Source organism: Elephas maximus, chromosome 22 (assembly GCF_024166365.1).
Source record: "Elephas maximus indicus isolate mEleMax1 chromosome 22, mEleMax1 primary haplotype, whole genome shotgun sequence".
Taxonomy (NCBI): Eukaryota; Metazoa; Chordata; class Mammalia; order Proboscidea; family Elephantidae; genus Elephas; species Elephas maximus.
In genome coordinates, this window is record NC_064840.1 from 11,140,997 (window position 1) to 11,168,438 (window position 27,442).

The 27,442-nt window shown below is 48.6% G+C and overlaps 1 protein-coding gene across 1 annotated transcript in view; it reads left to right on the top strand.

The window, feature by feature from the left end:
• Window positions 1-27,022, top strand: part of OAS3 (2'-5'-oligoadenylate synthetase 3) — a 54,843-nt gene extending 27,821 nt beyond the window's left edge. The window contains exons 14-30 of the mRNA XM_049866895.1: window positions 1,232-1,462; window positions 1,517-1,740; window positions 3,669-3,951; window positions 7,734-7,909; window positions 10,493-10,731; window positions 13,428-13,581; window positions 14,001-14,345; window positions 15,338-15,620; window positions 16,695-16,870; window positions 17,689-17,939; window positions 20,139-20,283; window positions 21,118-21,291; window positions 22,312-22,597; window positions 23,641-23,816; window positions 24,071-24,309; window positions 25,193-25,340; window positions 25,543-27,022. Coding sequence (XP_049722852.1) covers window positions 1,232-1,462; window positions 1,517-1,740; window positions 3,669-3,951; window positions 7,734-7,909; window positions 10,493-10,731; window positions 13,428-13,581; window positions 14,001-14,345; window positions 15,338-15,620; window positions 16,695-16,870; window positions 17,689-17,939; window positions 20,139-20,283; window positions 21,118-21,291; window positions 22,312-22,597; window positions 23,641-23,816; window positions 24,071-24,309; window positions 25,193-25,340; window positions 25,543-25,554 — 3,542 coding nt within the window. The 3' untranslated portion in view covers window positions 25,555-27,022. The remainder of the gene's footprint in view (window positions 1-1,231; window positions 1,463-1,516; window positions 1,741-3,668; window positions 3,952-7,733; window positions 7,910-10,492; window positions 10,732-13,427; window positions 13,582-14,000; window positions 14,346-15,337; window positions 15,621-16,694; window positions 16,871-17,688; window positions 17,940-20,138; window positions 20,284-21,117; window positions 21,292-22,311; window positions 22,598-23,640; window positions 23,817-24,070; window positions 24,310-25,192; window positions 25,341-25,542) is intronic.
• The last annotated feature ends 420 nt before the right edge of the window (window positions 27,023-27,442 follow it).

Genomic DNA, 27,442 nt, shown 5'->3' on the forward strand with positions numbered 1-27,442 from the left:
TAGCGACCCTATAGAGCAAAGTAAAACTGCCCCATAGGGCTTCCAAGGCTGTAATTTTTATGGAAGCTGACTGCCACATCTTTTTCCCTCGGAGCACCAGTGGGTTCAAACCACCAACCTTTTAGTTAGCAGCCAACCGCTTTAATCACTTCATCACCAGGGCTCTACCAGTTTACAAGGTCCCTAACCAAAACCAAACCCATTGCCATCAAGTCAATTCCAACTCAAAGCAACCCTGTAGGGCAGAGTAGAACTGGCCCGTAGGGCTTCCAGTGGCACAAATGGTTTGTGCTTGGCTACTAATCTAAAGGTTGGTGGTTCGAACCCACCCAGTGGCACCTCAGAAGAAGACCTGTACATAAGGATTACAGCCAAGAAGACCTCATGGAGTGGTTCGTGGGGTCGCCATGAGTTGGAATTGACTCCATGGCAGCAGGTTTGGTTTTTTGGTATACCAACTCACATTGCCACATTGTCCTCAGTTCCAAGAGAGAGCGTTTCATAAGACTCCAAAATATACAAACTTCCATAGGCACTCACAAAGGAGTCATGCATGTTCCTTTCAGATGGTCACCTGAGTGGCCATGTAATCCTCTCTTTAACCATCCAGCATCTCCAGAAGTGGGTTTGATTATTCTCATAAAAATAAACCAAGGGAAAATGATACTGGTGAAGAACGAGCTTCTTGGATCAAGGAGACACATGAGACTATGTTGGCATCTCCTGTCTGGAGAGGAGATGAGAGGGCGGAGGGGGCCAGAAGCTGCCCAGTGGACATGAGGTGAGAAAATGGAGGGAAGGAGTGTGCTGTCTCATTACAGGGAGAGCATTTAGGAGTGTATAGCAAGGTGTATATATATTTTTGTACGAGAGACTGACTTGATTTGTAAACTTTCATTAAAGCACAATAAAAATTAATTAAAAAAAACAAATAAACTAAGGAACTTGAGGTTTTGAAAGGTTTGGGCACTTGCTCAGACTCACCCACCGTAGAGTCTGGACTTCGCTCCCAATCCTTCCCGCTCTAAAGATCTTGCTCTTAACCACTACCAAACCCAAAACCAAACCAGCTGCGGCGGAGTGGGCTCCAACACATGGTGACCCCATGTGTGTCAGAGTAGACCTGTGTTCCTTAGGGTTTTCAGTGGTTGATTTTTTGAAAGTAGATCTCCAGGCTTTTCTTTTGAGGCGCCTCTGAGTGGAGTAGAACCACCAAACTTTTGGTCAGCAGCGGAGCTCGTTAACCGCTTGCACCAGCCAGACTTGGTGCCAGTCTCCGTGTTTGGCGGACCTGCTGCCCTAGAAGGCGTTCTGTCTGGTCTTGTCTTGTTTATTGGAGCTAAGCGCGGGAAGATCAAGAAGAGGCGACTGGGACAGGGACCAGAAAGTGAATGCCAGCGCCTACACCCGCTGGAAAGAAACGAAACTGAAAGCGCGGGAAAGAAGGACCGCGAGTACTCCTGCAAGGAAACGAAACTGGACACGCCTGAGCCTACGGAAGCCCTGCGCTGCTGAGCCGGCAGTGCGGGGCCGCCTCTGCTCATACTGCGGGCGACCATGGACGTGTACAGCACCCCGGCCGCCGCGCTGGACAGGTTGGTGGCTCGCAGCCTACAGCCACCAGCGGAGTTCGTGGGGGCGGCGCGGCGCGCCCTGGGCGCCCTGGGCGCCACCCTACGAGAGCGCGGGGGGCGCCCCGGAGCCACCGGCCTGGAGCCGCGGGTGCTGAAAATTATCAAGGTGAGGCGCCCGGGCTGCTGGGGTCAGGGTAGGGTGGGGGCAGACCTCAGAGTCGTCATTTGTAAGTGGGTGCAATCCTCGGAAGACACTGAGACTGAAGATGGACGGGCTGCGGGGTTTGGTTTGATCAGCTTTATCCTTTTTTCATTCATTTCTTTAACAAACACTTATAAAACCCACTGACTATGTGTTAGTGTTCTAAATGCCCTGAAAATATAATGCTCGCATTTAATCATTTAATGTGCACAACAGCCCTGCGAAGTAACCCCCACTTGACAGACGGGGAAACTGAGGCACAGAGAAGAAGTGAGTTGTCCAAGCTGGTAAGAGAGAAGTTGAGCCAGGGATTTATTATGGAGCAAATGTGGCAAAGGGCTTTTGTAAAATACTCTCTTCATTTGTGTACGTTTGAAAACTTTCACAATAAAAACCACCTTTAAGTAAATTAATCTAGAGAACAGAAGAGAATGTGGGTTTGAGAGCCTGGCTGCCTGGATTCAAATCCTGGCCCTGCTTCTACTGGGTGAGGGGTCTTAAGCAAGTGACAAGCTCCCTGTTCTTTTCTAAAGTGAGTGCTGTAATAGTACCTTCCTCCTACCTTTGTTTGGAAGTTTAAATGAGCTTGTTGTGTGTAAAATGCCTGTTGTTGGTGCTGGGTGCCATGGAGTCCATTCCGACGTAAGAGTGACCCTGTACACAGAGTAGAACTTCCCCACAGGGTTTTCTAGGGTGTCATCTTTATGGGAGCAAATTGCCAGGTCTTTCTCCAAGGGAGTCACTGCGTGGGTTCAAACCACCAACCTTTCAGTTAGCGGCTGAGCACTTAACCATTGCGCCACCAGGTTTCCTTATAAAATCCCTAACGCATGAGAGATGCTCAAAACCCAAACGCATTTCAAAAAATTAACCCATTGCCGTTGAGTCGATTCTGACTCGCAGCAACCCATAGGACAGAGTAGAAATGCCCCGTAAGGCTTCCAAGGAGCGACTGGTGGATTCAAACTGCTGGCCTTTTGGTTAGCAGCCAAATGCTTCCTTAACCAGTATACCACCAGGGCCCCAAGAGATGCTCAGTTAGTAATATTTCTCTGTGTTCTGCCCTGTACTCCCTTTTTCAGCAGCCCCAATGTGAGTCCCTTGGTGGCGAAGTGGTTAAGCATTCAGCTGCTGACCAAAAGGTCGGCAGTTCAAATCCTCCAGGCGCTCCCTGGAAACCCTATGGGGCAGTTCTACTCTGTCTTAAATAGGGTCACTATGAGTGGAAATCGACTTGATAGCAATGGGTTTGTTTTTTGTTTGTTTTTTGAATGCGAACCCCTAGCGGTAAAGGAGCTAGCAAGCCATTGAGTAATGAGGAGTCCCAGTTTGAGGGGAGGGTTTTCCTGAAGGCCTGAGTCCTGGCCCTTGCCATTTACTGGCTGGGTAGTTCACTTTACCACTCTGAGCCTCGCTCCTCATATCTGTAACCATGTCAGGGTTTTTGTGTGTTTGGAAGTGAGATTTCACCTGTCAGACATGCGTAAGGTGAGGCTCTGACAAATGGGCCTCCTTCTCAGATCGTCAGGCTGGAAGCTTTGCAGCAAGATACACTGCTCAGAAAGGCCTCAGAAATTCAGCGAATCATATCGTGGTTTTGTACCGATTCCAGGCAAAGGTCACAAACATGCGTTCTGCAAACCAGAATTTATTTCACCTAGTATTAATTTTGTTGAAGTTAGCGGATGACATTTAAAAATCATGGATTCACACAGAGAAGTTGCTTCTTTTAAACCTCAGATGTGGCCGGCATTCCCGCGTAGCTTCAGTGGCCTGGAGCTGTGCTGCCACGGTCCCCGCCCAGCCCGCTTGCCTCACCCAAGTTGCCTGCCAGGCTGCACGAGCACAAGAACTGGAGAGCGCAGAATCCTGAGTGATTTTTCTCTTCACAGGGAGGCTCCTCTGGCCGGGGCACGGCTCTGAGGGGCGGCTGTGATTCTGAACTTGTCGTCTTCCTGAACTGCTTCAAGACTTATGAGGACCAGGCCCCCCGCCGTGCAGAAATCCTCAGTGAGATGAGGGCACAGCTGGAATCCTGGCGGATGGACCCTATCCCTGGCCTGAGCCTGGAGTTTCCTGAGCAGGACACGTCTGGGTTGCTGCAGTTCCGACTGGTGTTTGAGGACCTTGAAAACTGGATGGACGTCCGCCTGGTGCCCGCTTTTGATGCCCTGGGTGAGAGGTGCCACACCTATGTTGTGGGGAGGGAAGGGGCAGTGTCACCCTGGGATTCTTGGGAGTGAAACAGGGCTTCCATTTCTGGCCCTGCCACCGACTAGCTGTGTGACCTGGGCAAGCCTCTACCCCTCTCTGGGCTTCTGTTTTTTAACTAAACATATTGGGCGTGGACCAGACAGAGGCCTAGAAAACGTAGTTCCTTCTGGATCTGTGGTCCTGGTGTTTGGATGCTTGGCCCTCTACCAAGTATCTCGGGAAAATTTCCTTCAGCCACTGCCTAGAGTAGTCTGCCCAAACCTTCCACAGATACCCCAGAGGCAGAGGCAAAGGGACAAGTGCCCAGCAGCAGGGGTCTGGGGACGAGGCCAAAATTCTGCAGAATCTTGTATTTCATCTTGAAAACATTAATTTGATTTTTGCATTCCCCTCCATGATAAACCCATGCTTGATTTAAAATAAAAATGTACCTCAGTGCCCTCATCTGTAAAATGGGAATAATAATAGTCTGCCTTATACAGTTGTGGGAAGGATTAAATGTGTTAATATACGGAATGAACTGAGAACAGGGCTCAGCATGTAATAAGGACTATGTATGTAAGTATTTGCTATTATTATTTCTGTTATTATTCCTATTGTCTCTATTATTATAATTTACTCTGGTATTCCAGGGGAGAGCTATCTCGAGTTTATCCTGGGTTATGACGTGCTGGCACACAGCCCACATTCCTCTACACCTAGTATGCCCACTCTCTGTGTGCACATATATTAGTCGTAAAAAACCAGCTGCCATGGAGTCAACTCCACGTGGGTCATAGTGACCCCATATGTGTCAGAGTAGAACTGTGCTCCGCGGGGTTTTCAATGGCTGATTTTTCCAAAGTAGGTTGCCAGGCCTTTCTTCAAAGGACTCGAACCTCTAATCTTAGGGTTAGCAACTGAGCACGTGAACCAGCTGCACCACCCAGGGACTCCATTAATAACTACGACTTATTAAATCCTTAACTATTTCAAGCGCTTGATGTGGATCATCATCTCTTTACTCTCAAAATAAGCCCGTGAGGTCTGTATTGTTTTATCTTCCATTTTACCAGTGGGGAAACTGAGGCACCGGGATGTACAGTAAGTCACCCAAAGTCACACCGTAAGAAAGTGGGGGAAGGTTTTTAGCTATGGCATTTCCGATCAGCGCCTGATCTCTAAAATCTACATGATGCTGCAAAAACTCAACTACGAAAAGACAATCCAGTGAAAAAATGGGCAAAAGATATGAACAGGCACTTCACTAAAGAAGACGTTCAGGTAGCTAACAGATGCATGAGGAAATGCTCACGATCATTAGCCATTAGAGAAATGGAAATCAAAACTGCAGTGAGATTCCATCTCATGCCAACAAGGCTGGCATTAATCCAAAAAACACGAAATAATAAATGTTGGAGAGGTTGTGAGAGACTGGAACACTTATACGCAATGGAATACTATACATCGATAAAGAACAGTGATGAATCTGTGAAACATTTCATAACATGGAAGAATCTGGAAGGCATTATGCCGAGTGAAATTAGTCAGTTGCAAAAGGGCAAATATTATATAAGACCACTATTAAAAGAACTCAAGAAATAGTTTAAACAGGGAAGAAACTGTTCTTTGATGGTTACGAGAAAGGGGAGGGAGGGAGGGAGGGAGGGAGAGGGGCATTCACTAATTAGATAGTACGTAAGAACTATTTTGGGTGAAGGAAAAGACAACACACAATACAGGAGAGGTCAGCACAACTGGATTAAACCAAAAGCAAAGAAGTTTCCTGAATAAACTGAATGCTTTGAAGGCCAGCATAGCAGGGGCAGGGGTTTGGGGACCATGGTTTCAGGGGACATCTAAGTCAATTGGCATAATAAAATCTATTAAGAAAAGATTCTGCATCCCACTTTGGACAGTGGCATCTGGGGTCTTAAACGCTAGCAAGCAGCCATCTAAGATGCATCAATTGGGCTCAACGCCCCTAGAGCAAAGAAGAATGAAGAAACCAAAGACACAAGGTAATTATGAGCCCAAGAGACAGAAGGGGCCACATAAACCAGAGACTACATCAGCCTGAGACCTGAAGAACTAGATGGTGCTCCCTACAACCGATGACTGCCCTGACAGGGAACACAACAGAGTACCCGAGGGAGCAGGAGAGCAGTGGGATGCAGACCCCAAATTCTCGTGAAAAGACCGGACTTAATGGTCTGACTGAGACTAGAAGGACCCCAGAAGTCATAATCCCCAGACATTCTGTTAGCCCAAGACAGGAACCATTCCTAAAGCCAACTCTTCAGACAGGGATTTGGCTGGACAATGGGATAGAAGATGATACTGGTGAAGAAGGAGCTTCTTGGATCAAGTAGACACATGAGACTATGTTGGCATCTCCTGTCTGGAGGGGAGATGAGAGGGCAGAGGGGGTCAGCAGCTGGCCAAGTGGACACGAAAAGAGAGAGTGGAGGGAAGGAATGTGCTGTCTCATTAGGGGGAGAGCAATTAGGAGTATATAGCAAGGTATATATAAGTTTTTTTATATAAGTTTTTGTATGAGAGACTGACTTGATTTGTAAACTTCCACTTAAAGCACAATAAAAAGAAAATAAAAAAAAGAAAGTGGGGGCAGAGATGTAGGGAATTATGGAGACTGTTTACTTTCCCCAAGCCATGCCCATGAGAAGTGGAGGAAAAGGCACACATGCTGTAAGGTCAGATGGCCCTGAGTTCGAATCCTGCTTCTGTTGTTTGCCAGTTATGTAATCTCGGGCAAAGCACTGAATTTCTCTGTGGCTCACTATAGAATGGGGTGAATGAAGAGTTTTACTTTCTTACATGATTGTGATGGGGATGCAATGAGGGGGATTCATGTAAAGCTTTCAGCACAGCGCCAGCACACAGGAAATGCTCAAGAAATACCAGCAATCGCTGCTAAGGAATCAGGACCCCTTGCCTCATTTTCTCTTTCACTATTTCTGCTGTTTCCACCGCCGATGGCACCAGGGAGTGTGTGGCCAATTAATTAAAGGTGTGTACAGTGATGTTTAGGAGCCCTGGTGGTGCAGTGGTTAAAGCACCCAGCTGCTAACCAAAAGGCCGGAGCTTCGAACCCTCCGGCTGCTCCACAGGAGAAAGATGTGGCAGTCTCCTTCCATAAAGATTTACAGCCTTGGAAACCCTATGGGGCAGTTCTACTCTGTCCTGTAGGGTTGCTATGAGTTACAATCGACTCAGCAGTGATGAGTTTGGTTTGGTGATAGTGGTGTTTTAGTATTGCCTGAGGGAGTAATCGAAAGGTTGGAGGTTCAAGTCTACCCAGAAGCACCACGGAAAAAAGGCCTGGTGATCTACTTCCAAAAAATCAGCCACCGAAAACCCCGTGGAGCACAGTTCTACTCTGACACACATGGGGTTGCTAGGAGTCAGAGCTGACTTGACAACGGGTTACTGGAGGGAGTTTCAGGGAGGAGTGAATTGTACTTGTGACTCAGCTGAAGGCATCCTCCCTGTTTAACCACACGACTGGTCTTCCTCAGGCCCCGCCCACTAGCGGCTGCTTAGCTATTTGGGAGGGGAGACTCCTTTCTAGTCTGGAGCACAACTCTTCCTCCTTGTCTCCTGAGCTGCTCGGGGGAAACTGAGGCACAGTCCACCAAGCCCCGACTCCACTACATTGTTGGATTCTCCTTTCCAAATTCCCCCCAGTCTCTTCCAGTGCGCCAAGCTGGGCTCAGTGCCAACACTGCCCTCTATATCCACAGGTCAGCTGAGCCCTGGTATGAAACCCAAGCCCCAGGTCTATTCTGCCCTCCTCAACAGTGGCTGCCAGGGGGGCGAGCATGCCGCCTGCTTTGCAGAGCTGCAGAGGGACTTCGTGAACATTCGCCCAGCCAAACTGAAGAACCTGATCCTGCTGGTGAAGCACTGGTACCGCCAGGTAAGGACATGTGTGAGACCCCTTCCTCCAGGCATATGACTGTTTGAATCTGTGCCTTCAAGAATCTTTTGCTGTAGAGGCTTTCATGTTTGTCTTTCTAGGAATTGTCTGTTCATTCCCTTTGTCCGGAAACCCTGGCGGCGTAATGGTTAAGTGCTACAGCTGCTAACCAAAGCATCAGCAGTTCGAATCTGCCAGGCGCTCCTTGGAAACTCTATGGGGCAGTTCTACTCTGTCCTATAGGGTCGCTATGAGTCGGAATCGACTCGACAGCACTGGGTTTGGGTTTTTTTTTTTTTTTTTTTTTTAATCCTTTGTCCATTATTTTCTTTTGGGCTAGCTGTCTTCTTGCTATTGATTTCTTGGTGCTCTTTATATATACTTTTTTTCTTTATATATTCTGGGCACTCGTTCTGAGTTAATATAATGCAAATATCTTCTCCCAGTCTGGAGCTTGTACTTTCACTTTGTGGGTCTTTTGTCATAGAAGATACTTGAATTTTAATGTAATCAGATGTATTAATCTTTTTCGTGTATGGTTTGTGCTTTGCGTGTCTTGTTTAAGAAATCTTTCCCTATCCTGTCTTTCTAAAATTATTCTCCTATGTTTTTCTCCAAAAAGTTTTAAGTTTTGCTTTTTCATGTTTAGGACTTTGCCCTAACTGGAGTATTCTGTACATGGTTTGAGGTAATTTGAAGTTTGCACACCCCTTGCCCCAGCGTGCGTCCATGCTTGTTGACAGACTTGTGCACTGGGAGAGGGGTGCCCAGCTAGTGCCTAGGGATGGGGAAACAGGCCTCCTAAAATCTTGGGACACATAGCCTGGTCCTTCTGTTGGACTCATTTGTCATAAAGCAGGTCTGAGTAGGAAGAAATCTTGGATTCCAATTCTGACTCAGCCATCACATGCTGTGTGACCCCAGGCAAATTCCTACCCTTCTCTGGGCCTGTTTCCACCACTGGGTATAGAGGAGAATATGGGTTTCTAAGTCTTTCCCAGCTAAATAAGCCTCTCCAGGGGCAAGAAATGCTGGCTAATAGCCTGGTACCTATTAAAAGGTCAGACTCTGGATCCAGTCTGCCAGGGGGACGAGTCCTGGATCTGCTACTTAATCTTCTGTGTGACCTTAGTCAAGTTACATCACCCCGGTGCCTCAGTTTCCTCACCTGTAAAGGGGTGGTTTGCTAGCTGGAGGTATATATTTAAGTGCCAGCTTTTTTTTTTTTTTTTTTTTTAGTGATACCGCTCAGGTAATGTACTAGGCGTTGGGGGTGTGGCAAAGAGGCCCCCCAAAATAAGACACCTGAGGGCTGTCTTAGTTATCTAGTGCTGCAATAACAGAAATGACACAAGCGGATGGCTTTAACAAAGAGAAATTTATTCTCTCACGGTTTAGTAGGCTAGAAGTCCGAATTCGGGGCGCCAGCATCAGGGGAGGGCTTTGTCTATCTCTTGACTCAGGGGAAGGATCCTTGTCATCAATCCTCCCCAGTCGAGGAGCTTCTGAGCACAGGGACCCCAGGTCCAAAGGACATGCGATTCTCCTGGCTCTTGTTTCTTGGTGGTCTGAGGCCCCCATATCTGTCTGCTCACTTGTCTCTTTTACGTCTCAAAAGAAACTGATTTAAGACACAACCTCATTTTGTAGATTGGGCCCTGCCTCAGTAACATAACTGCCTCTAATCCTGCCTCATTAACATCATAGAGGTAGGATTTACAACACATAGAAAAATCACATCAGATCACAAAATGGTGGATAAATCCCACAACACAATACTGGGAATCATGGCCTAGCCAAGTTGACACACATTTTGGGGGGACTCAATTCAGTCCATAACTGCTGACAAAAGGTGACAAGAATTACCCTAAGAGAAGGTACTGTGAAATCAGATATCTAGGGTGGGTGGGAGGGTCATGTCAGAGTCAAGCTGGGCCTCGAGGAATGAGGAGGGGTCGGCCAAGTTAAGGGGAGATGAAAAGTGTTCTAGGCCGAGGGAACAGCATGTGCAAAGACCTGGAGGTAGGAGAGAACTTGGGGACCAGTGAGCGATATGATAGGAACAGACATGACAGGCGGCGGGGTGTGGAGGAGGAGAGGAAGCTGGCGAGGTGGACAGAGGTCAGACCAAGCAGCACTTTGCAGGCAAATTGAGAATCACTCCAAGGGCAATAAGAGCTGTGGATGGTGCTTTATCTGCAGGGGAAGGGGGAGTGATGTGGTTAAATATGTGCCTGCTTCAGTCAGCGGACAATGGATTGGTGAGAGGCAGACTGAGGACCACGAGGAGGCTGGGGCGGTTGTCCAGGTGCGAGGCTGACAGCTGGACTGAGATAGACCAGAGCATGGGAAAGACATGGAGAGATGGAGCGCTTGTGAGGCAGCCACATGGGTGAAGCCCCGACAGTGAGAACAGGAGAGACCATCCAGGCTGCTCCCAGAACAGGCTTGGAGCACAGCTGCTTGTCCCAGGCTGGAACTGTAGGTCCCCACCTGGAGACTGCGATACTCAGGGAAGTTCTGCGAGAGCTTGCTGTCTTCCTTCCCCTTTGTCCTCTGAGCCCCTCCTCTCGCCCATTACAGGTGTGCCCACAAGAGGCGGGGAGGGGGATGCTGCCCCCAGTTTACGCCCTGGAGCTGCTGACCATCTTCGCCTGGGAGCAGGGCTGCCAGAAGGACGCCTTCAGCCTGTCCCAAGGCCTCCGAACCGTCCTGGGCCTGATCCACCAGTACCAGCACCTGTGTATTTTCTGGACCGTCAACTATGGCTTTGAGGACCCTGCAGTTGGGCAGTTCTTACGGGGCCAGCTGAAAAGACCCAGGTATGACCTCACTCCTCCTCGTCATCGGCTCCCCTGCGGCTGAGCATGGGAGATAATTAACCACCGTGAAACAGGTCATATTGACCAAGGGCTTGGTTGGGATCAAGGTGAAACGCTATACTTGCATTTTCTAAATCAGTGGTTCCAGCCTCGGGTGCATATTTGAATCACTCAGGGAGTTTTGAGCGTGGTACAAACAGTTCACACCAACTGAAGGGTTCACCCAGAGGCACCTCAGAAGAAAGGCCTGGCAATCTGCTTCAGAAAGTTCTGCTCAGATGTACATGGGGTCGCCATGAGATGGAATCAGCTCAGCAGTAGCTGGTACTAGTGGGAGTTTTAAGAAATATACCAGTGCCTCATTACTGCGGTGTAACATACACATCTTAAATGCATATTTTGATGATTTTCTCTGAAGTTGAACACATACCTGTGAAACCAGCACCCAGATCAAGGTGGGATATTTCCCAGCACCTCAGAAGCTTCCCTTGTGCACTTCCCAGAACCCCCAAAATTAACCCCATTCTGACTTCTTTCATAATGCTTTTGCCTGTTTTTAAACTTTATTTAAATAGAATCATACCACACTTTTTCGTGTGTGGCTTTGCTTTCTCAACTCTAAGCCTTCAAGATTCATCCATATTGTTGTGTGGAGCTGCGGTCCGTTCTTTTTCATTGCTGTATAGCATTCCACTGTGTGCATTTATTATAATGTAGTTTCCATTCTATTGATGATGAACATTTGGGTTGTTTCCAGTTTGGGGCTTGTCAAAGAGAAAAATTAATACAGACATCTTACTTTTTGAAGGTTTTTCTTACCCACAAAACAAAATGTTAACCGTAAAAAAAATTCCTGACCCCAAATTAATCCGGCCAGCAGTGTTTTGGGTTGGTTGGTTTGTTTTTTACCCAAAATTGTGAATCATTTTTTTCCTGATGGAAGCCGGGTTTACTTAATTTGAATTTCTAAAGGTATCATAGCTGCAGGTGGGTGGAGGGCCAGAGACCACCTCGTGAGCTGATGTCAGTGGATCTCAGTAAAAGGGGGAGGGCACGGTTCAATCAGTTAAGCTTAGCGAATGGCCGATTGTCTGTTCTCCTCTTGTCTTTACAAGCTTCATGGTAACTAGCCCACTTTGAGCCATTTGCCTTTTTTGCCTTGAAATCAGAATGGTTTCCCTATATGCATACAGGATAATTGCTAAGAATTACCCTTATGTTTCAATTTCTTTGAGTTTTGAGTTATAACAGCCTCGGTGGCACAGTGGTTAAGAGCTATGGCGAGCTACGGCTGCTAACCAAAAGGTCGGCAGTTTGAATTCAGCACCTGCTCCTTGGAAACCCTATGGGGCAGTTCTACTCTGTCCTGTACGGTCCCTATGTTACCAGAATAAGGTTCTTGCCTCTCACTGGTCAAGACTGAGCAGGTAAGGCACATAGTTTTCCACATGAGCAAAGCTTTATTGAAGAGGCTTGCAAACAGAGAGGAGGGCCTAGAGCAGCACTTACCTTCATCTTGTTACCGGAATAAGGCTTTTGCCTCTCACTGGTCGAGAATGAGCTGGTAAGGCACGTAGTTTTCCACGGGAACAAAGCTTTATTGAAGAGGCTTGCAAGTGGAGACGAGGAGGGCCTAGAGCAACACTTACCCTCATCTCACAGAATAAAAGACAGGCCAGAGTTTTTAAAAGTTCTTGGGTGGGAAAAGATTCATGTTTACTCATAGGCACAGGCAGGGATATGTTAACTAAGGTGTGCGCACAGCACCTTTCCAAGATGGCTCCTGTCCCAGAGGCCTCTGGGATTCGTAGCAGGACTTATTATGGGGTGTCGCGCCTGCTCAGTCACTCATTCCCTGGGTTCGATTCCCCGGCTAGGACTGTAGCCCCTCACTGCCCCTGGTGGAAGGTCACACAGTGGTCACAGATGGATGTTCTGCGCATGTCCCTGGGCCTGGTTTTCTCCAGCTGCTTCTGAAAGGCAACTTTAAAGAAGTTTGCGTCTATTTTCAGATAGCCTGTCCCATTGTTCTGGGGAGTGGCTTTGTTTCTGCGCCCTGGCCTATTTCTTGTTACTTTGTTTGCAGATTTGAGGGTCCCTCTGTTCCCTGTCTTACTAAGTCTCTAGGTTCCACACTCAACCCCCTATTACCTCCCTGATATAGTATAGTCTATTTCTCTTTTACTTGCTTCTCCTCTAACCACACCAGTCTCTTCACTGTTTCTCAAACAGGCACCCTCCGATCTCAGGGCCTTTGCTCCCTGTCTTACCTATGAGTTGGAATCAACTCGACGGCAATGGATTTGGTTTGATTTATTACAAATAAGGTTGTTATAAACATTCTTGATCCTGTTTTCAGTGCCTGTGCTTATCTGTAGGGTATATATCTGGGAGTGAAATTGCCGGCTCATAAGATATAAATCAGAATCCCCAGGGCAACTGTGGTGTCTTGTGATTTTAATGTGCAGCCAGCATTGAGGGTCATTGCTCCAATTTAATCCCTGCAACACCGCATCAAAGCAGGCACTGTCGTTATACCCATTTTGCAGATGAGGAAACTGAGGCTCAGAGAGGTTGAGTCATCTGGTCCAGGTCACACAGCTGGAAAGGAGCAGAGTTGGGATTGGAACCAGGTCCGTTTGACTCCAGAGCCCCTGATCTTGACCATCTTGCTAACCAGAACCTTCTTATTGCAGACCCGTGATCCTTGACCCGGCAGACCCAACGTGGGACGTAGGGAATGGGGCAGCCTGGCGCTGGGACGTGCTGGCCCAAAAGGCAGGGTCCTGCTATGACCACCCGTGCTTTCTTCAGGCACCTGGGAGGCCTGTGCAGCCCTGGGAAGGGCTGGTGAGTGAGGGGTCCCCAGGATCCTTAGATTTCAGGCATGATTTTCTAACCAGTGTTTCCTAAGCATCTGCTGTGTGTCACAGGCTGTGTGGATGGAGAATACAGAATTGAAAAAGGAGAGGCAGCCACATGTAAAACGATCTAATTGACAGTCAGCTTGGAGGAAGGCCTTTATTTTGCATAGTTACTGTCTGCTGAACAAGCTGTGTCCACCCAAAGGGAGCATCTTTTGTAACTTATTCCCCCAGGAGGGGAACCATTTTCTATGCACAAAGTGCCACAAGGGCTAGCAGTGACCTCCCACTTCCCCTCTCTGAGTCTCAGTCACTCTGGCTGTACAATGGGCTGGTGAGAGAACGGGTTGGTTGGAAGCAGAAACCTCTGGCCCTGGGTAAAGCAGCTCCTTCCACAACTTCCAGGGCCTTCCACGTGCTGGGTGCTCAGATTTGGGCCACCCCATCCAGAGAGACCCTGACCAGAGCATCCCCGAGGACAGCAGGAGCAACAGTGCCGTGTGCCCCAGAGCAGGAAGCAAGAAACACTCGTACCCAGCTCCCAGCCCCTTGGGGACGAGCAGCAGCACCCCCTCTATACCAGGGACAGTCTTGGATCTGTCTCAGATCCCCACCAAGGAGCTGGACCGCTTCATCCAGGACCACCTGAAGCCGAGCCCTCAATTCCAGGAGCAGGTGAACAGGGCCATCGACAGCATCTTGCGCTGCCTCCGTGAGAACTGTGTCCACAAGGCCTCGAGAGTCAGCAAGGTGAGTGGGGCAGGTGGGGACACTGAGAAACCAGAGTGGGGAGCAGAAGGAGTCCCAGCAACAGAGCTGAGGTTGGGCAGGGGGACCAGACCGCCACGGAGGGCTGGTTTGCTGGATGGAGGTCTGTATTTTAGTGCCAGCTTTTGAAAACAAAAAAGATAACAGTTTTTGTTTGTTTTTTATTTGTGGTAAAAGTATATATAACAAAACATTTGCCAATTCATGGAATCCAGAATATTTGGAGCTATTGAGGCTGGATGAACCCCCAAAACTATTGCCCCAAGATAGTCTTCAAACCTTGAACCAGAAATAGCCCCGGTAGCCTTCTTTAAACCAAACAGTGGGGAAAAAAAAAAATTTTTTTTTTTTTTTTTTTAGTAAAGAATGCTTTCCTTGAACATGGTGCTCTTCTGAAGAACTATCTACTGTTGTTAGTTTCCAGGTTGTATAGGGTTTCCAAGGCTGTAATCTTTACAGAAGCAGAATGCCACATCCTTCTCCCATAGAGCAGCTGGTGGGTTGGAACTGCCCACCTTTTGGTTGGCAGCCGAGCGCTCGACCACTGCACCACCAGGGCTCCCACTCACATATCCTGGTACATGTGTGCTCAGTGGATATTTATTGAATGAATGAATGAATTGATCAGAAAAGCCAGATGTGCAGTTAGTAAGTGCTGGAGATGTTGGACTAGGATGTTCGTCATTGCCCCACTCCACCCACCCCAGTTACCTGTTGCCGTGTGTTGGTGTGACATTGCCCAGGTTTCGTGGGTCAGAAGGCAAGTATAGGCAGACGTAGCCTGGCTCTCTGCCAGGCTTCTAAGGGATGTAGGTCAGAGGGCTCGTGTAGTCTGCCTCTGTCCTGATGCCCCCAGACCCAGCAGCAGCCAAAGAGCAGTTTCAGGGGTGCAGATAGGGTGCAGCTGGTGGGGTTATAGTCTGACTCCTGGGCTTGGAGAGGGTCACTTCTCTGTGCTGTTCTTCCCTCCACAGGGGGGCTCTTTTGGCCGGGGTACAGCCCTAAGGGGTGGCTGTGATGTACAACTTGTCATCTTCCTCAACTGCTTCAAGAACTACCAGGACCAGAGGGCCTACCAGGCAGAAATCCTTGATGACATGTGGGCGCTGCTGGAATCCTGGTCCCAGGACCCAGTCCCCAACTTGAGCCTCAAGTTTCCTGAACAGAAGGCACGTGGGACTCTACAGTTCAGACTGATTTCCACGGCCTTGGAAAGCTGGATAGACGTTAGCCTGCTACCTGCCTTCGATGCCGTAGGTGAGAGCCCAGCCTGTGCTGTGGAGACTGATGGGAACCAGAGGGCCAGAGTACGTCTAACAGAGGGGCCTACCACCCTCCTTATGGTTGTAATTTCTTCTATATCACCAAGCATTGCAAACTACTTTGAGATACCTAATCATCGTATTATATAACTATTTAGTGCTTTTAATTTTATAAAGGTTTTAATTATGATATGTTTCAAGTAAATAGAAGACTACAGACATTACATATCCATGTACCCTAATTGAAATTTAAAACATATTTTAACAAAAACCTACTTGGGCTTTTTAAGAAATAACATGTTATAATTCCTCCCTTATTTGTAGGGGTTTACTTTGTAGTTCTTTTTCTAACTCTGGGGGGTGAATCTTAGTTTAGTAATTGTCAATCTTAATAAATGCAATTAAGGCTATACATTTCCCTCAAAGTACTACTTTAGCTGCATGGCACAAGGTTCATTATGTTTAATTTTTATTATCTCTCAGGTCTATTTCGTACTTTTAATTTGATATTATGATTTGTTCTTTGACTCATGAGTATTTGGAAGTGAGTTTCCAAATGAATGTGCTGAGGTTTTATTCCTCCGTTTGCTTTAGGCATTTGGTATTTTTTCAAAATGTGTCAGAGAATGTAGCTTATGTGGAATTTGTTGAGACTTCCTAGGTTGCCTTTGATTGAAAAAAAACGCATTGTTAAATGCAGGCTTTCACATAGTAGGTCCTTTGGATCTAGCTTATTATTTAATTTGCTCTGTTCTGTATTACTTGCTAATTTTTGCTTGTTTGATCAGTCAATTTCTGAGTGGAATATCTTAAAATCTGCTGTTCTGAATGTAGATTTGTCGATGTCTCTATAATTTTGGCAAGTTTTCTCTTAATATTTTTAAGCATTGTTATTAGGAACATATAAGTACATAACATATATTTGTTAGGTTGCTCCTTTTATCATTAAGTAATAATCCTTTTTATTCCTGAAAGCTCTATGTGTCTTAAAGCCTTTTATCTGGTATTAATAGGACTGTACTAATCTTCAAGTAGAGTTGTACACTCAGAGTGTTTCAAACTTCCACAGGGCAGCACAGCTCTGGCACCAAACCCAAGCCCCAGGTCTACTCCACCCTCCTCAACAGCAGCTGCCAGGAGGGCGAGCACGCACCCTGCTTTACAGAGCTACGCAGGAACTTTGTGAACACTCGCCCAGCCAAGCTGAAGAACTTGATCCTACTGGTGAAGCACTGGTACCACCAGGTGAGTCGTCAGGTACACCCGAGCACCTCCCAGGAAGTAGCTACTGTTATGGCAGCTGCCTCAGCCAATCATTTCCTCCCTTACACAGATACATCTCCTCCTTCACTTCTTATTGGCCATCCCAAGTGAAAGGACCACCTCCTCCCTCTTCCATTTCCTGCCCAGACCTTGGAGCCACTAACTGGGAGAAAATGTTTTCTCCATCAAGTCCAAAGCTCACATTTCTTGTAGTTGGGGTTCACTATCTCTCTCTAGCCTATGTTTCCCCTCTCTTTTCATACTACCAGGGTCCTTTCCCTGTTCTTTGCCACCTGCAAGCCTTTGCTTATGCTGTTCACCCAATCACCATCTTCTTTGCAAGTTATGCTAAATCCTTCAGAGCTCCTTTCTTAATCACTTTTCTGAGTGCCCATTCACATCCATGAACTCATTTGTTCAACACACATCTCCTGAGCTCCCTCTATTGCTAACTCTTGTAAGGGATGCTGGGATACCAAGATTAATATATCACAGCCTTGCTCAAGTCTGTGCAACCACCTCAGACACACCTTCCAGGGAGACTCCAGGCAGACTAGACTCAAGTTCTAGTCTGAGCTCTTTAGTCTCAGTGTGTGACCTTGGATAAGTCACACCCCTCTTTCGACCTCAGTTTACCCACCTATAAAATGAGAAGGGTGAGCCTGGCCATCACCAAGGTTCTATTCTTTCTGTAGCTTTACCTTTAATATCTCCCACCTTTCCCCAAGTGTCTAGGGCCATGCTCAGCACTCAGCAGGTGCTCACACCCACTATTCTTTGGTTGACCTTGGGTGATACAGGTTGCAGCCCAGGACAGAGGTGGACGGCCAGCCTGTGCTTCTCTGCCTTCAGCCTATGCAATGGAGCTCCTGACCATCTTTGCCTGGGAGCAGGGCTGCAGGAAGGACAGTTTCAGCATGGCCCAAGGCCTCCGAACTGTCCTGGGGCTCGTCCAGCAGCATCAGCACCTCTGTGTCTACTGGACTGTCAACTACGACCTTGAAGACCCAGCTCTCAGAACACACCTGCTTGGCCAGCTCCAGAAACCCAGGTGCGGACCCACTGCCCATCCTGCGTCCTTCTCATCCCCAACCCTCACCCTGGAAGTCATTGCATCTGGGAGGGGTCCCCTCGCTTGTGTTTCCTTCTGGATTCCTTGCTAAGCCCCAAAGGAAATGAGGGCCAGTTTTATTAATATGATAAAAGACCATTTCTTAAATTATGGGGCGGGGGATTGGAACTGAAGGAGGGCACTGATGGTCTCCAAAGCAGAGCAGCTCTGAAAACCTGGGGCATGAGGTTTAGGCCTAGAAACCTACTCGCTTGACCCTGGAATTGCAGAGACTGTGGAACAGATTCCAAGCCCACCTGTCCAGTCAGCCTGCCTGACCAAACAGAAACAGGACAGAGTGATGCTAGGCCTTACATTCTAGGACCAGGCCCTCTCCAGGGCAAAAATTGGAAGCAAGCCCTCCAGACAGCTGCTGAATGTGCCTATAAGGCCTGCTGGTATCGTAGCCCATTGAATGTCCCAGCCTCTGGCAAATAAATATTAGATTACTAACTCTGTCTCTTAATAATGAGCTAATTGCAGATAGCAGTGGGGCCAAGGGATCCCCCAGGGACAGATTACCAATAAGCAAGGTACACAGGGGCTTAACTGTGCTTATTTACTAATCCGTAGTGCAGTTTCGCCTGGTTTTCACCACATCAAAGCTGGTGTGTACTGTCCTTACTGGTAAATCCGCCCCTGGGTCCCACAAGCCCTCTCTTGAGTCTTCCCCGTTATAATACCATTCATTCTCGAGCTTAAGAAGCCTCAAAGCAGAGTGTCTGTTGCAGATAGCTGCAAGCCAACCACAGAATCATTCCACCAACACATCCATTAGTGTGACTTTATCTATCACTTTTCAAATCAAGCACTTAAAACACAAAGGAACACTGCCCATACGCATCCTAGTTTTCTTCCCTACAGGGCAGGTGTGGCTGGCAAGGAATCAGTGTGAGGAATCCCCCAGGTCACCTCCCCTACTGTCAGTAACAGGAACAATGTAGGTAACCCATATTGAGTATTGCCCTGTGCCAGATATTGTCCTAAGTTTTTTGTATGTATTAATTTACTTAATCTTTTTGAGAAAAAAAAAAAAAAACCTACTCTTGTCAAGTCGATTCTGACTCACAGCGACCCTATAGGACAGAGCAGAACTGTCCCATAGGGTTTCCAAGGCTGTCATCTTTACAGAAGCAGAATGCCACATCTTTCTCCCACAGAGCAGCTGATAGGTTCGAACCACCAATCTTTCAGTTAGCAGCCAAGTGTTTAACCACTGTGTGACCGAGTCTTCTTTCTTCATCTTCATAACAACCCTGTTTTATTATTATGCCCATTTTACAGATGAGGAGAGTGAGACCAGGAGACTGTAACTTGCCTAGCGGACAGAGTTGAGATTTACGCAGGCAGTTAGCCCCAGAGCCCATGCTCCAAGCCAGTACACTACATGGCTCTCGCGTGTTGGGCTTTTTTAGGGGAACGATCTTCCATCCCCAATCCCACCCCACTGTTATTCAAAACAGAGCTCGGCCCACCATCCCAGAGCAGGGGGCTCATTCTCTCTGGTGGAGGCCCACTCAGAGGTGAGACTTTTTTTATGGAAAAATTTTTAAAAACCTTATATAGGCCTCCATAGGAGTCCACACACTTGTCTCGTGGGGGTAGAATGTAGGGGCTGAAGGCCCAGACTCTGGAGCCCAACAGCCTGAGTTTAAATCCTAGCTCTGCCACTTTCTTGCTCTGCGACCTCAGGCAGGGGACTTTCCCTCTCTGAGCCTGTAGATCTGGAATAGTGGTAGTCGTCCTGACCTCAGAGGGCTGATGAGAGGATTAAATGATGTCATTCATAAGGACACAAAGAATGGGCCTGGTTTAGTAAACGCTCTGGAAGCTGGTGTGTGCACAAGCCTTAGGGCCGTAGTTTAGCCTGAATGGATGACCCATCTCCTCACCTTCCAGCAGGTTCTGCAGCCAGCAACCCCCCCAAAAAGGATGTGACACACACACACCCACCTACCACACACACCCTGATAGCTTCATGACTGAGGGCCCCGCTTGTGGACGATGGACTGACCCTGAGGTTCTGACGCTCTTTTCCCTCTTCCCAGCCCCCATGCTCCTTCCCAGACCCTCGCACCCCCCTGCTCCTTCACTGATTCCCACTTTTCGCACCCACCTGCCTACCCATTTTGCTCCCAGACCCCTGGTGCTAGACCCCGCTGACCCCACCTGGAATGTGGGCCAGGGCAGCTGGGAGCTGTTGGCCCAGGAAGCGGCAGCCCTGGAGAAACAAGCCGGTTTTGTGAATGGAGACGGGACGTCTGTGCTGCCCTGGGACGTGATGGTAAGAGGCAGAGCTCGGGCAGTGGATGCTATTGGTGCCCCCATCCCTTTTACCTGCCTATGCCCCATCCCCACTGCTGGGGGTGTTAACTGCTCATGGCTCACAGCTGTCTTTTCTCTGGAGACACCCTCCACAGATTGTTACACCCCGGTTGGTGCCTGAGTGACCGAACCCATTGCTGTCAAGTCAATTCTGACTCATAGAGATCCTATAGGACAAAGTAGAACTACCCCTTACTGTTTCCTAGGCTGTAATCTTTAGGGAAGCAGATCACCAGGTCTTTTCTCCATGGAGCTGCTGATGTGTTGGAACTCTGGGATGCAGTTAATGCCCCTGAGCTCCCGTGGGGTCAGACCAAAGCCCATCTCCAGCTGAGACCTGTCTTTGCTTAGCTCCTTCCCTGCCCTCTTCTGCTTCCCACACTCCCCTGCTCTTGAGAGCACACCCCCAAATAATCACGTGCCCAAGAATCCTCATCTCAGGCTCTGCTTCTAAGGAATCTGACTGAAGACCTGAGCCACTTGCAGCTCCAGAAGGGATCTGCCTTCACTGCACCTGCTGCTTTGCAGAGGAATCCTACTACTCAGACGAGTCCATTGAGACCTGGGCTCATTGTTGCCCCCATTTAAAGACGGGGAAACTGAGGCTATATGTTGGTGGTGGAACCAGAACTTGAATTCAGGTCCCTCTGATGCTGCCTTAAGGACCTGCCAACCCACTGAGAGGGAAGAGAGGAGGTGGGAGGGAGCAGAGGCTTGTCTCCGTAGGACATCGGGGGCAGGCCAGGGGTGATCTTGGGGAGTCCAGTCTCGAGCCCCAGGATTCTCTTTGCAGCCCGCCCTCCTTGACCAGACCCCAGCCAGGGACCTAGACAAGTTCATCAGTGAGTTCCTCCAGCCCACCCGGCAGTTCCTGGAGCAGGTGAACAAGGCGGTCGATACCATCTGCTCCTTCCTGAGGGAGAACTGTTTCCGGAATTCTCCCATCAAAGTGCTCAAGGTGGTCAAGGTGAGTGTTACGAATTCAATTGTGTCCCCCAAAAATATGGGTTGTAAATCCTAACGTCTATAGTGGTTAGGCGCGCTGATGGCGCAGTGGTTAAAGCCATCAACGGCTAACCGAAAGGTCAGTGGTCCTAAACCACCAGCGGCTCTGGGGGGGAAGATGTGGCAATCTGCTTCTGTAGAGTTTCGTAGCCCTGGAAACCCTATGGGGCCTCTGTGACTCAGAATCAACTCGACAACAGTGGGTTTGGAGTTTTTTATAGTGGTTATTGGAGCCCTGGTGGTGCAGTGCTTAAAAGCTCAGGTGCTAACCAAAAGGTCAGCAGTTCGAATCCTCCTTGGAAATCATCTGGGGCAGTTCCTGTGTCCTATAGGATCACTGTGAGTCAGAATTGACTCAATGGCAACGGGTTTGGTTTTGGGTTTTGGTATAGTGGTTGTAGTCCTATTTGGGAATGGGTTTCCTTTGTTATGTCAGCGAGACAGTATTAGTGTAGGGTGTGTCTTAAGTCAGTCTCTTTTAAGATGTAATAGAGTAAATCGAGCAAGCATCCAGGCAAGCAAGCAGAGATGGGGGAAGATTAGATGCCAGGCCACATGAAGATCACCAGACAGCCAAGAAATAGAAGCTGAAAAGAGACCAGGACCTTCCCCCAAAACCAAAAGAGAAAGAAAACCTTTCCCTAGAGCCTGTGCCCTGAATTTAGACTTCTAGCATCCTAAACTGTGAGAAAATAAATTCTGTTTATTAAAGCCCCCCACTTGTGGTATTTCGCACTAGACAGCTAGGACAGGGGTTCTGCAGAGAGCTGTGGGCAGAGGGTCCTGCAGGCTGGTGATCTTTCCGGGGCCAGGGCCAAGCAGGTGGTATTGCCCCCATATTAAAAGATGTAAGCCAGAGAGTTTAGGTTACTTGCCCAAGGTCACACAGCAGGCCCATAACCCACAGTGCAAAGCCCACAGCCTATGGCAAGAGGACATCAAGCGTACATCGAGGGTTAAGCCACCCGCCATGTCTCCCCAGGGTGGCTCTTCAGCCAAAGGCACAGGTCTGCGAGGCCGCTCGGACGCCGACCTGGTGGTCTTTCTCAGCTGCTTCACACAGTTCACTGACCAGGGGAACAACCGGGCCGAGATCATCTCAGAGATCCGAGCCCAGCTGGAGGCGTGCCAGCGGGAACAGCAGTTTAAGGTGAAGTTCGAAATCTCCAAATGGGAGAACCCCCGTGTGCTGAGCTTCTCCCTGACGTCCCTCACGACACTGGACCAGAGCGTGGACTTTGACGTGCTGCCAGCCTTTGATGCCCTAGGTGAGGTGTCCAGGCACCAGGAAGGGAAAGAGCAGAGACAGGGTGGCCACCGACAGTTGTAGAGGTTGTAGACTGCACAACAAGGCTGCATCTGTTTACACAGGCAGTGTAGACGTGTATGTTTATCACAACTTTCCTGCAGATGGCAGCAAAGTGTCTCGAGAAAAGAGCACCTTTTTCTTCTTCACACAAAGACATTATATGGACAACCGGTGGCCCTGAGCTGGGTTCCAATCCCAGCAATTCCATTACCATGCTGGGTGACCTTGAACAACTGGCTTCCCCCACTCTGAGCCCCAGTGTCTTCATCTGACAATGTGGAAATTGAAGTATCTCAGCACATCCCCAGCTTTGGGTATTTGTACACCTCCGCCCTGCCCTAGGTGTAGCCCATCATTTCATTCAATAAATGCACCTACTATGTGTCTGATACTCTTCTAGGCACCAAGGATAAAGGCCTGAACCAAACAGATGCAAATACAATTTGTATGTGTATTCAGGCCTGGGTTTGCATAGGAGAGTGAGGAAACTCTCTGCATCTGAATCTGTTTGATTCCTGAGTTTTGGAGAGCAAGTAGCAAGAGAGGAATTCATCCAAACATTTATCAGAGTCTTTTCCATTTCTGAGAGTTTGGATTTTAAGGAATGCCTTTAAATGTAATGAAACCAGAAAAGCAATGTCAGCTTCTCCCCGCATACAGTTCTGCTACCTGCAGGAGGCTTTAAGCCTGAAGCCTGCTCTCCCTTTGTTAGAGCAAGAGCTAGAGGTGTTAAAGACATGCTAGCTCCAAACTGAGACTTTCTTCATGATGGGTAATGAGGTGGGTTGAGAGGGGATGGAGAAAGGAGTAAGATTCTCAACAGGGATTTAATGTTGGGTCATGCCACATCTGTGTTCCACCTTTAAACACCCCGAAGCCTCCCCGTGGGTCTAGACCACCCTTAGGGAAATGCTCAGGAAGGAGAATGCAGAAGTCCTTTCTAAGTCACCCCCACTGGGACTCTGGGAAATGAAATAATGGCAACTTTCTTTCCATCTCCAGGCCAGCTGGGCTCTGGCGGCCGGCCCAGCCCTCAAGTCTACGTGGACCTCATCCACAGCTACAACAATGCAGGCGAGTACTCCACCTGCTTCACGGAGCTGCAGCGGGACTTCATCATCTCCCGCCCCACCAAGCTGAAGAGTCTAATCCGACTGGTGAAGCACTGGTACCGGCAGGTTCGTCACTACCTTTGGTGGCCAGGGCCCTGGGTTGGTGGAACAATAGGAGGGTTATCCATTTCCTAGCTATGGGACCTTGGTTTTCTCAGGGCAGTCGGGGTGATGTAACTATGTGCCAGGATTTGATGGGATAATGCGTGGCAAGCCATCTGGCACATTTGAGGATGGGTTTTCCAGCTCCAGAAGGGTCTGTCCTGCATCTCATCTTTGCCAAGATGGACTGACACCTCTTCTTTCTCCTCTTCCCCAAGTGTAACAAGATGCCTAAGGGCAGAGGCTCCCTGCCCCCCCAGCACGGGCTGGAACTCCTGACAGTGTACGCCTGGGAGCAGGGCAGTCAGGAGCCTCAGTTCAACATGGCTGAGGGCTTCCGCACCGTCCTGGAGCTGGTCAGCCAGTACCGCCAGCTCTGCATCTACTGGACTGTCAACTACGATGCTGAGGACAAGACCATTGGAGACTTCCTGAAACGGCAGCTGCAGAAGCCCAGGTTCAGACTCACCCCAGTGTCCCAGAGTCCCAGGCCCGGGGTCACTCCCTGTCTTCCCAGCACAGGCAGGAGCGTCTTGTGTCTAGAATTCAGTTCCTTTCTAGACATGATATCCTTAGCACCTGAGGACAGGTGGCCAGCTACCTAAAGAAAAAACCTGTGAATAGGACTGCCAGATAAAATACAAGACGCCAAGTGAAATTTGAATTTCAGATAAGCAATGAATCATTTTTAGTATAAGTATGGCCCATGCAATACCTGGGATATACTTATGCTAAAAAAAATTTATTCATTGTCTATTCGAAACTAAAATTCAACTGGGCATCCTGTATTTGTAGTTGTTAAATCTGCAAACCCTACCTGTGAACCTAACAGGTAACATAAGCATGTCTTACTCTTTGGGATTTCGCCTACCTCTCAAATGGGTACAGACCCAGCACAGAGGCCTTCGCAAGCTCACAGTGCCTCTCTAGTTGGGGGGTAGTAGTAACTAATGTGGTGAGAAGGACTCTGAGATTGTGATTTGGCTCAGCTGGGAAGAGTAACCTAGTCAGGTAGTGACATTTGCCATAGATGCAGGAAGGGAAAGTGGTGGAGACAGTGCTCTGATTGATTAATAATGCCTGCTTTACATGCAGTAAGTGGCGGCATGAGCCCTGTGATTGATTAGTGATGTCTGCCCTGGATACAGAAAGAAGTGACCCGTGTGTAGTTTCTTTTGTATACTTGCCCTCAGGTGTGTGCCTGGAGCGTGGAGGAGGCTCTGAGCCCTGCCCCTGGCCCCTGCAGAGTGTTAGGTGAGGGAGGAGCATGGTCCAACCAATCCCACAGGTGGATACCAGATGTTGCAGGGAATAAGACTGACCTTGGATGGAAATTACAGGCCCATCATCCTGGATCCAGCTGACCCAACGGGCAACCTGGGCCACAATGCCCGCTGGGACCTGTTGGCCAAGGAAGCTGCAACTTGTGTGTCTGCCCTGTGCTGCATGGGCAAGGACGGCACCCCCGTCCAGCCCTGGCCAGTGGAGGTGAGCCGCCTGCAAAAAGGAAGAACATACCTTTTGTGGGAGGGAGGGGGCAGTGTGGGCAGGGGAGAGTCTGGCTCCACACAAAGGGACGGGGCCAATCATGGCTCCACTGTGCCCTGTGCCTCCACTTCCTGTCTATCCATGTGGTCCCAGCTTCTCCAGGAAGGTTAGGGGTAACCGACATCTGTACTCCCCCCACCAGGCTGCTGTGTGAAGCCCAGGAAACCAGTGGTCGTACTGGATGGACGGATGGACACCAGCCCTCCATGTGGGGAGACTGAGGATTGCCTGCCAGATGAGCCTCTGTGTGTGTGTGTGTGTGCGCGCGCATACGCGTGCATGCGTGTGGAGGTATATGTGCATATGTGTATGCGTGTGCATGCATAAGTGTGCATGGGTGGGTGTAGGCACGGGTGTGCATGTGGGTGTGTGTGTGGGCACATGCGTGTGCATAAGTGGGGTTGTGCATGTGTGGGTGGGTGTGTGTTTCAGCAAATCCTCTCTCCTCCCCAGTCCAGCCCTCCAGCTGACCTCCCTGCCTTCCAGCTCTCCCCTTTCATGTAGCTGGATTGACCTTCATTAAATACCACCAAGTAGCCAGTGGGCAGTCCCCAGCTTACACACACCCTTGCCTCCCACGGCCTGAACACTGGAGTCCAGACTACATGGTTGAGTACCAGCCTGAGTTTTCAGCTTCTCCACTGCCCCCATGACCCAACACCATGTATCCTCAGGCCAACCTCCACGCCCGCTAGGGATGCAGGAGGGTGGGAAGAGCCTTCCCCTCACAACCAGCACTCTTGGAGGGAGAAGAGCAACAAAGAGCCGTTCTTCTGCCTACACCTGGAGCCTGTTCTCACCCCTCTTTGGCTCTAGCCTATGAGACTGGGCTGAGGGGTCGGCATGCAGGACCCTCTTAGAACCAGGGCTGTGTTTACAGCTCCCATGCCTGTGCCCTCTGCTCTTGGTGCTGAACCAATGCTGAGGGCACTGTGGGTGTGATGAAGTCTTCTTAAACTCATTTTGCTAACTGTTTGGCCAGAAGCTCTCAGGACACCCAAATTACACCTCTAAGGTTGGTGCTGGCTGTTGACACACACGTTTCCAAGAACTTGGGACAGCAGAGACCTGACCTGCCAAGTCACCCAGCAGAGAGGGGCCTGGCTTGTGCATCATGAGCCTTGGTTCTCCTCCTGGGTGGACAAGGTGTCTGGTTCCAGCTCTCTGCCTTCCAACTCCATTACGTGGACTCTGTTATGGATTGAATTGTGTCTCCAGAAAATGTGTGTCAACTTGACTAGGCCATGATTCCCAGTATTGTGTGATTGTCTGCCATTTTGTCATCTGACGTGATTTTCCTATGTGTTGTAAATTCTACCTCTATGATGTTAATGAGACAGGACTCAGTCTACAAGATGAGGTTGTATTTTGAGTCAATCTCTTTGAGATATGAAAGAGAGAAGCAAGCAGAGAGACAGGGGACCTCATTACTACCAAGCAAGAAGAGCCAGGAACACTGACCTAGGGTCCTGAGCTGAGAAGCTCTTAGACCAAGGAAAGATTGATGACAAGAACCTTCTGCCGGAACCAACAGAGAAAGCCTTCCCCTAGAGCTGGTGCCCTGAATCTGGACTTCTAGCCTCCTAAATTGTGAGATAATAAACTTCTGTTTGTTAAAGCGATCCCCTTGTGGTATTTCTGTTACAGCAGCACTAGATAACTAAGACAATACACACATGAGTATTTCTCTGGAGCCAGACAAGGCAGTACTAACATTCTTATAGAAGAATACACATGCAAGAATACCTAAGAAAATGAAAAAAGAAGAGCTCTCAGGGGAGACTAGCTCTACCAGATATTAAAACATACTATAAAGCCTCTATGATTTAAACAGCATGGTACCGGAACATAAACAGGCCAGTGGAATTGGACAACTATTACTAACACTCTGGAAGAAAGTAACAAAAAGTGTAATCAATCAGCAATTGAAAGCTAAGTGTGATAACTGTTACCAAACACAGTAAAAGGGAAGTTATACATATTCATTGGATTTCTAGGAAATAACGCATTTTCAAAAAAGGGGTTGGGACAGTCTTTTGGCA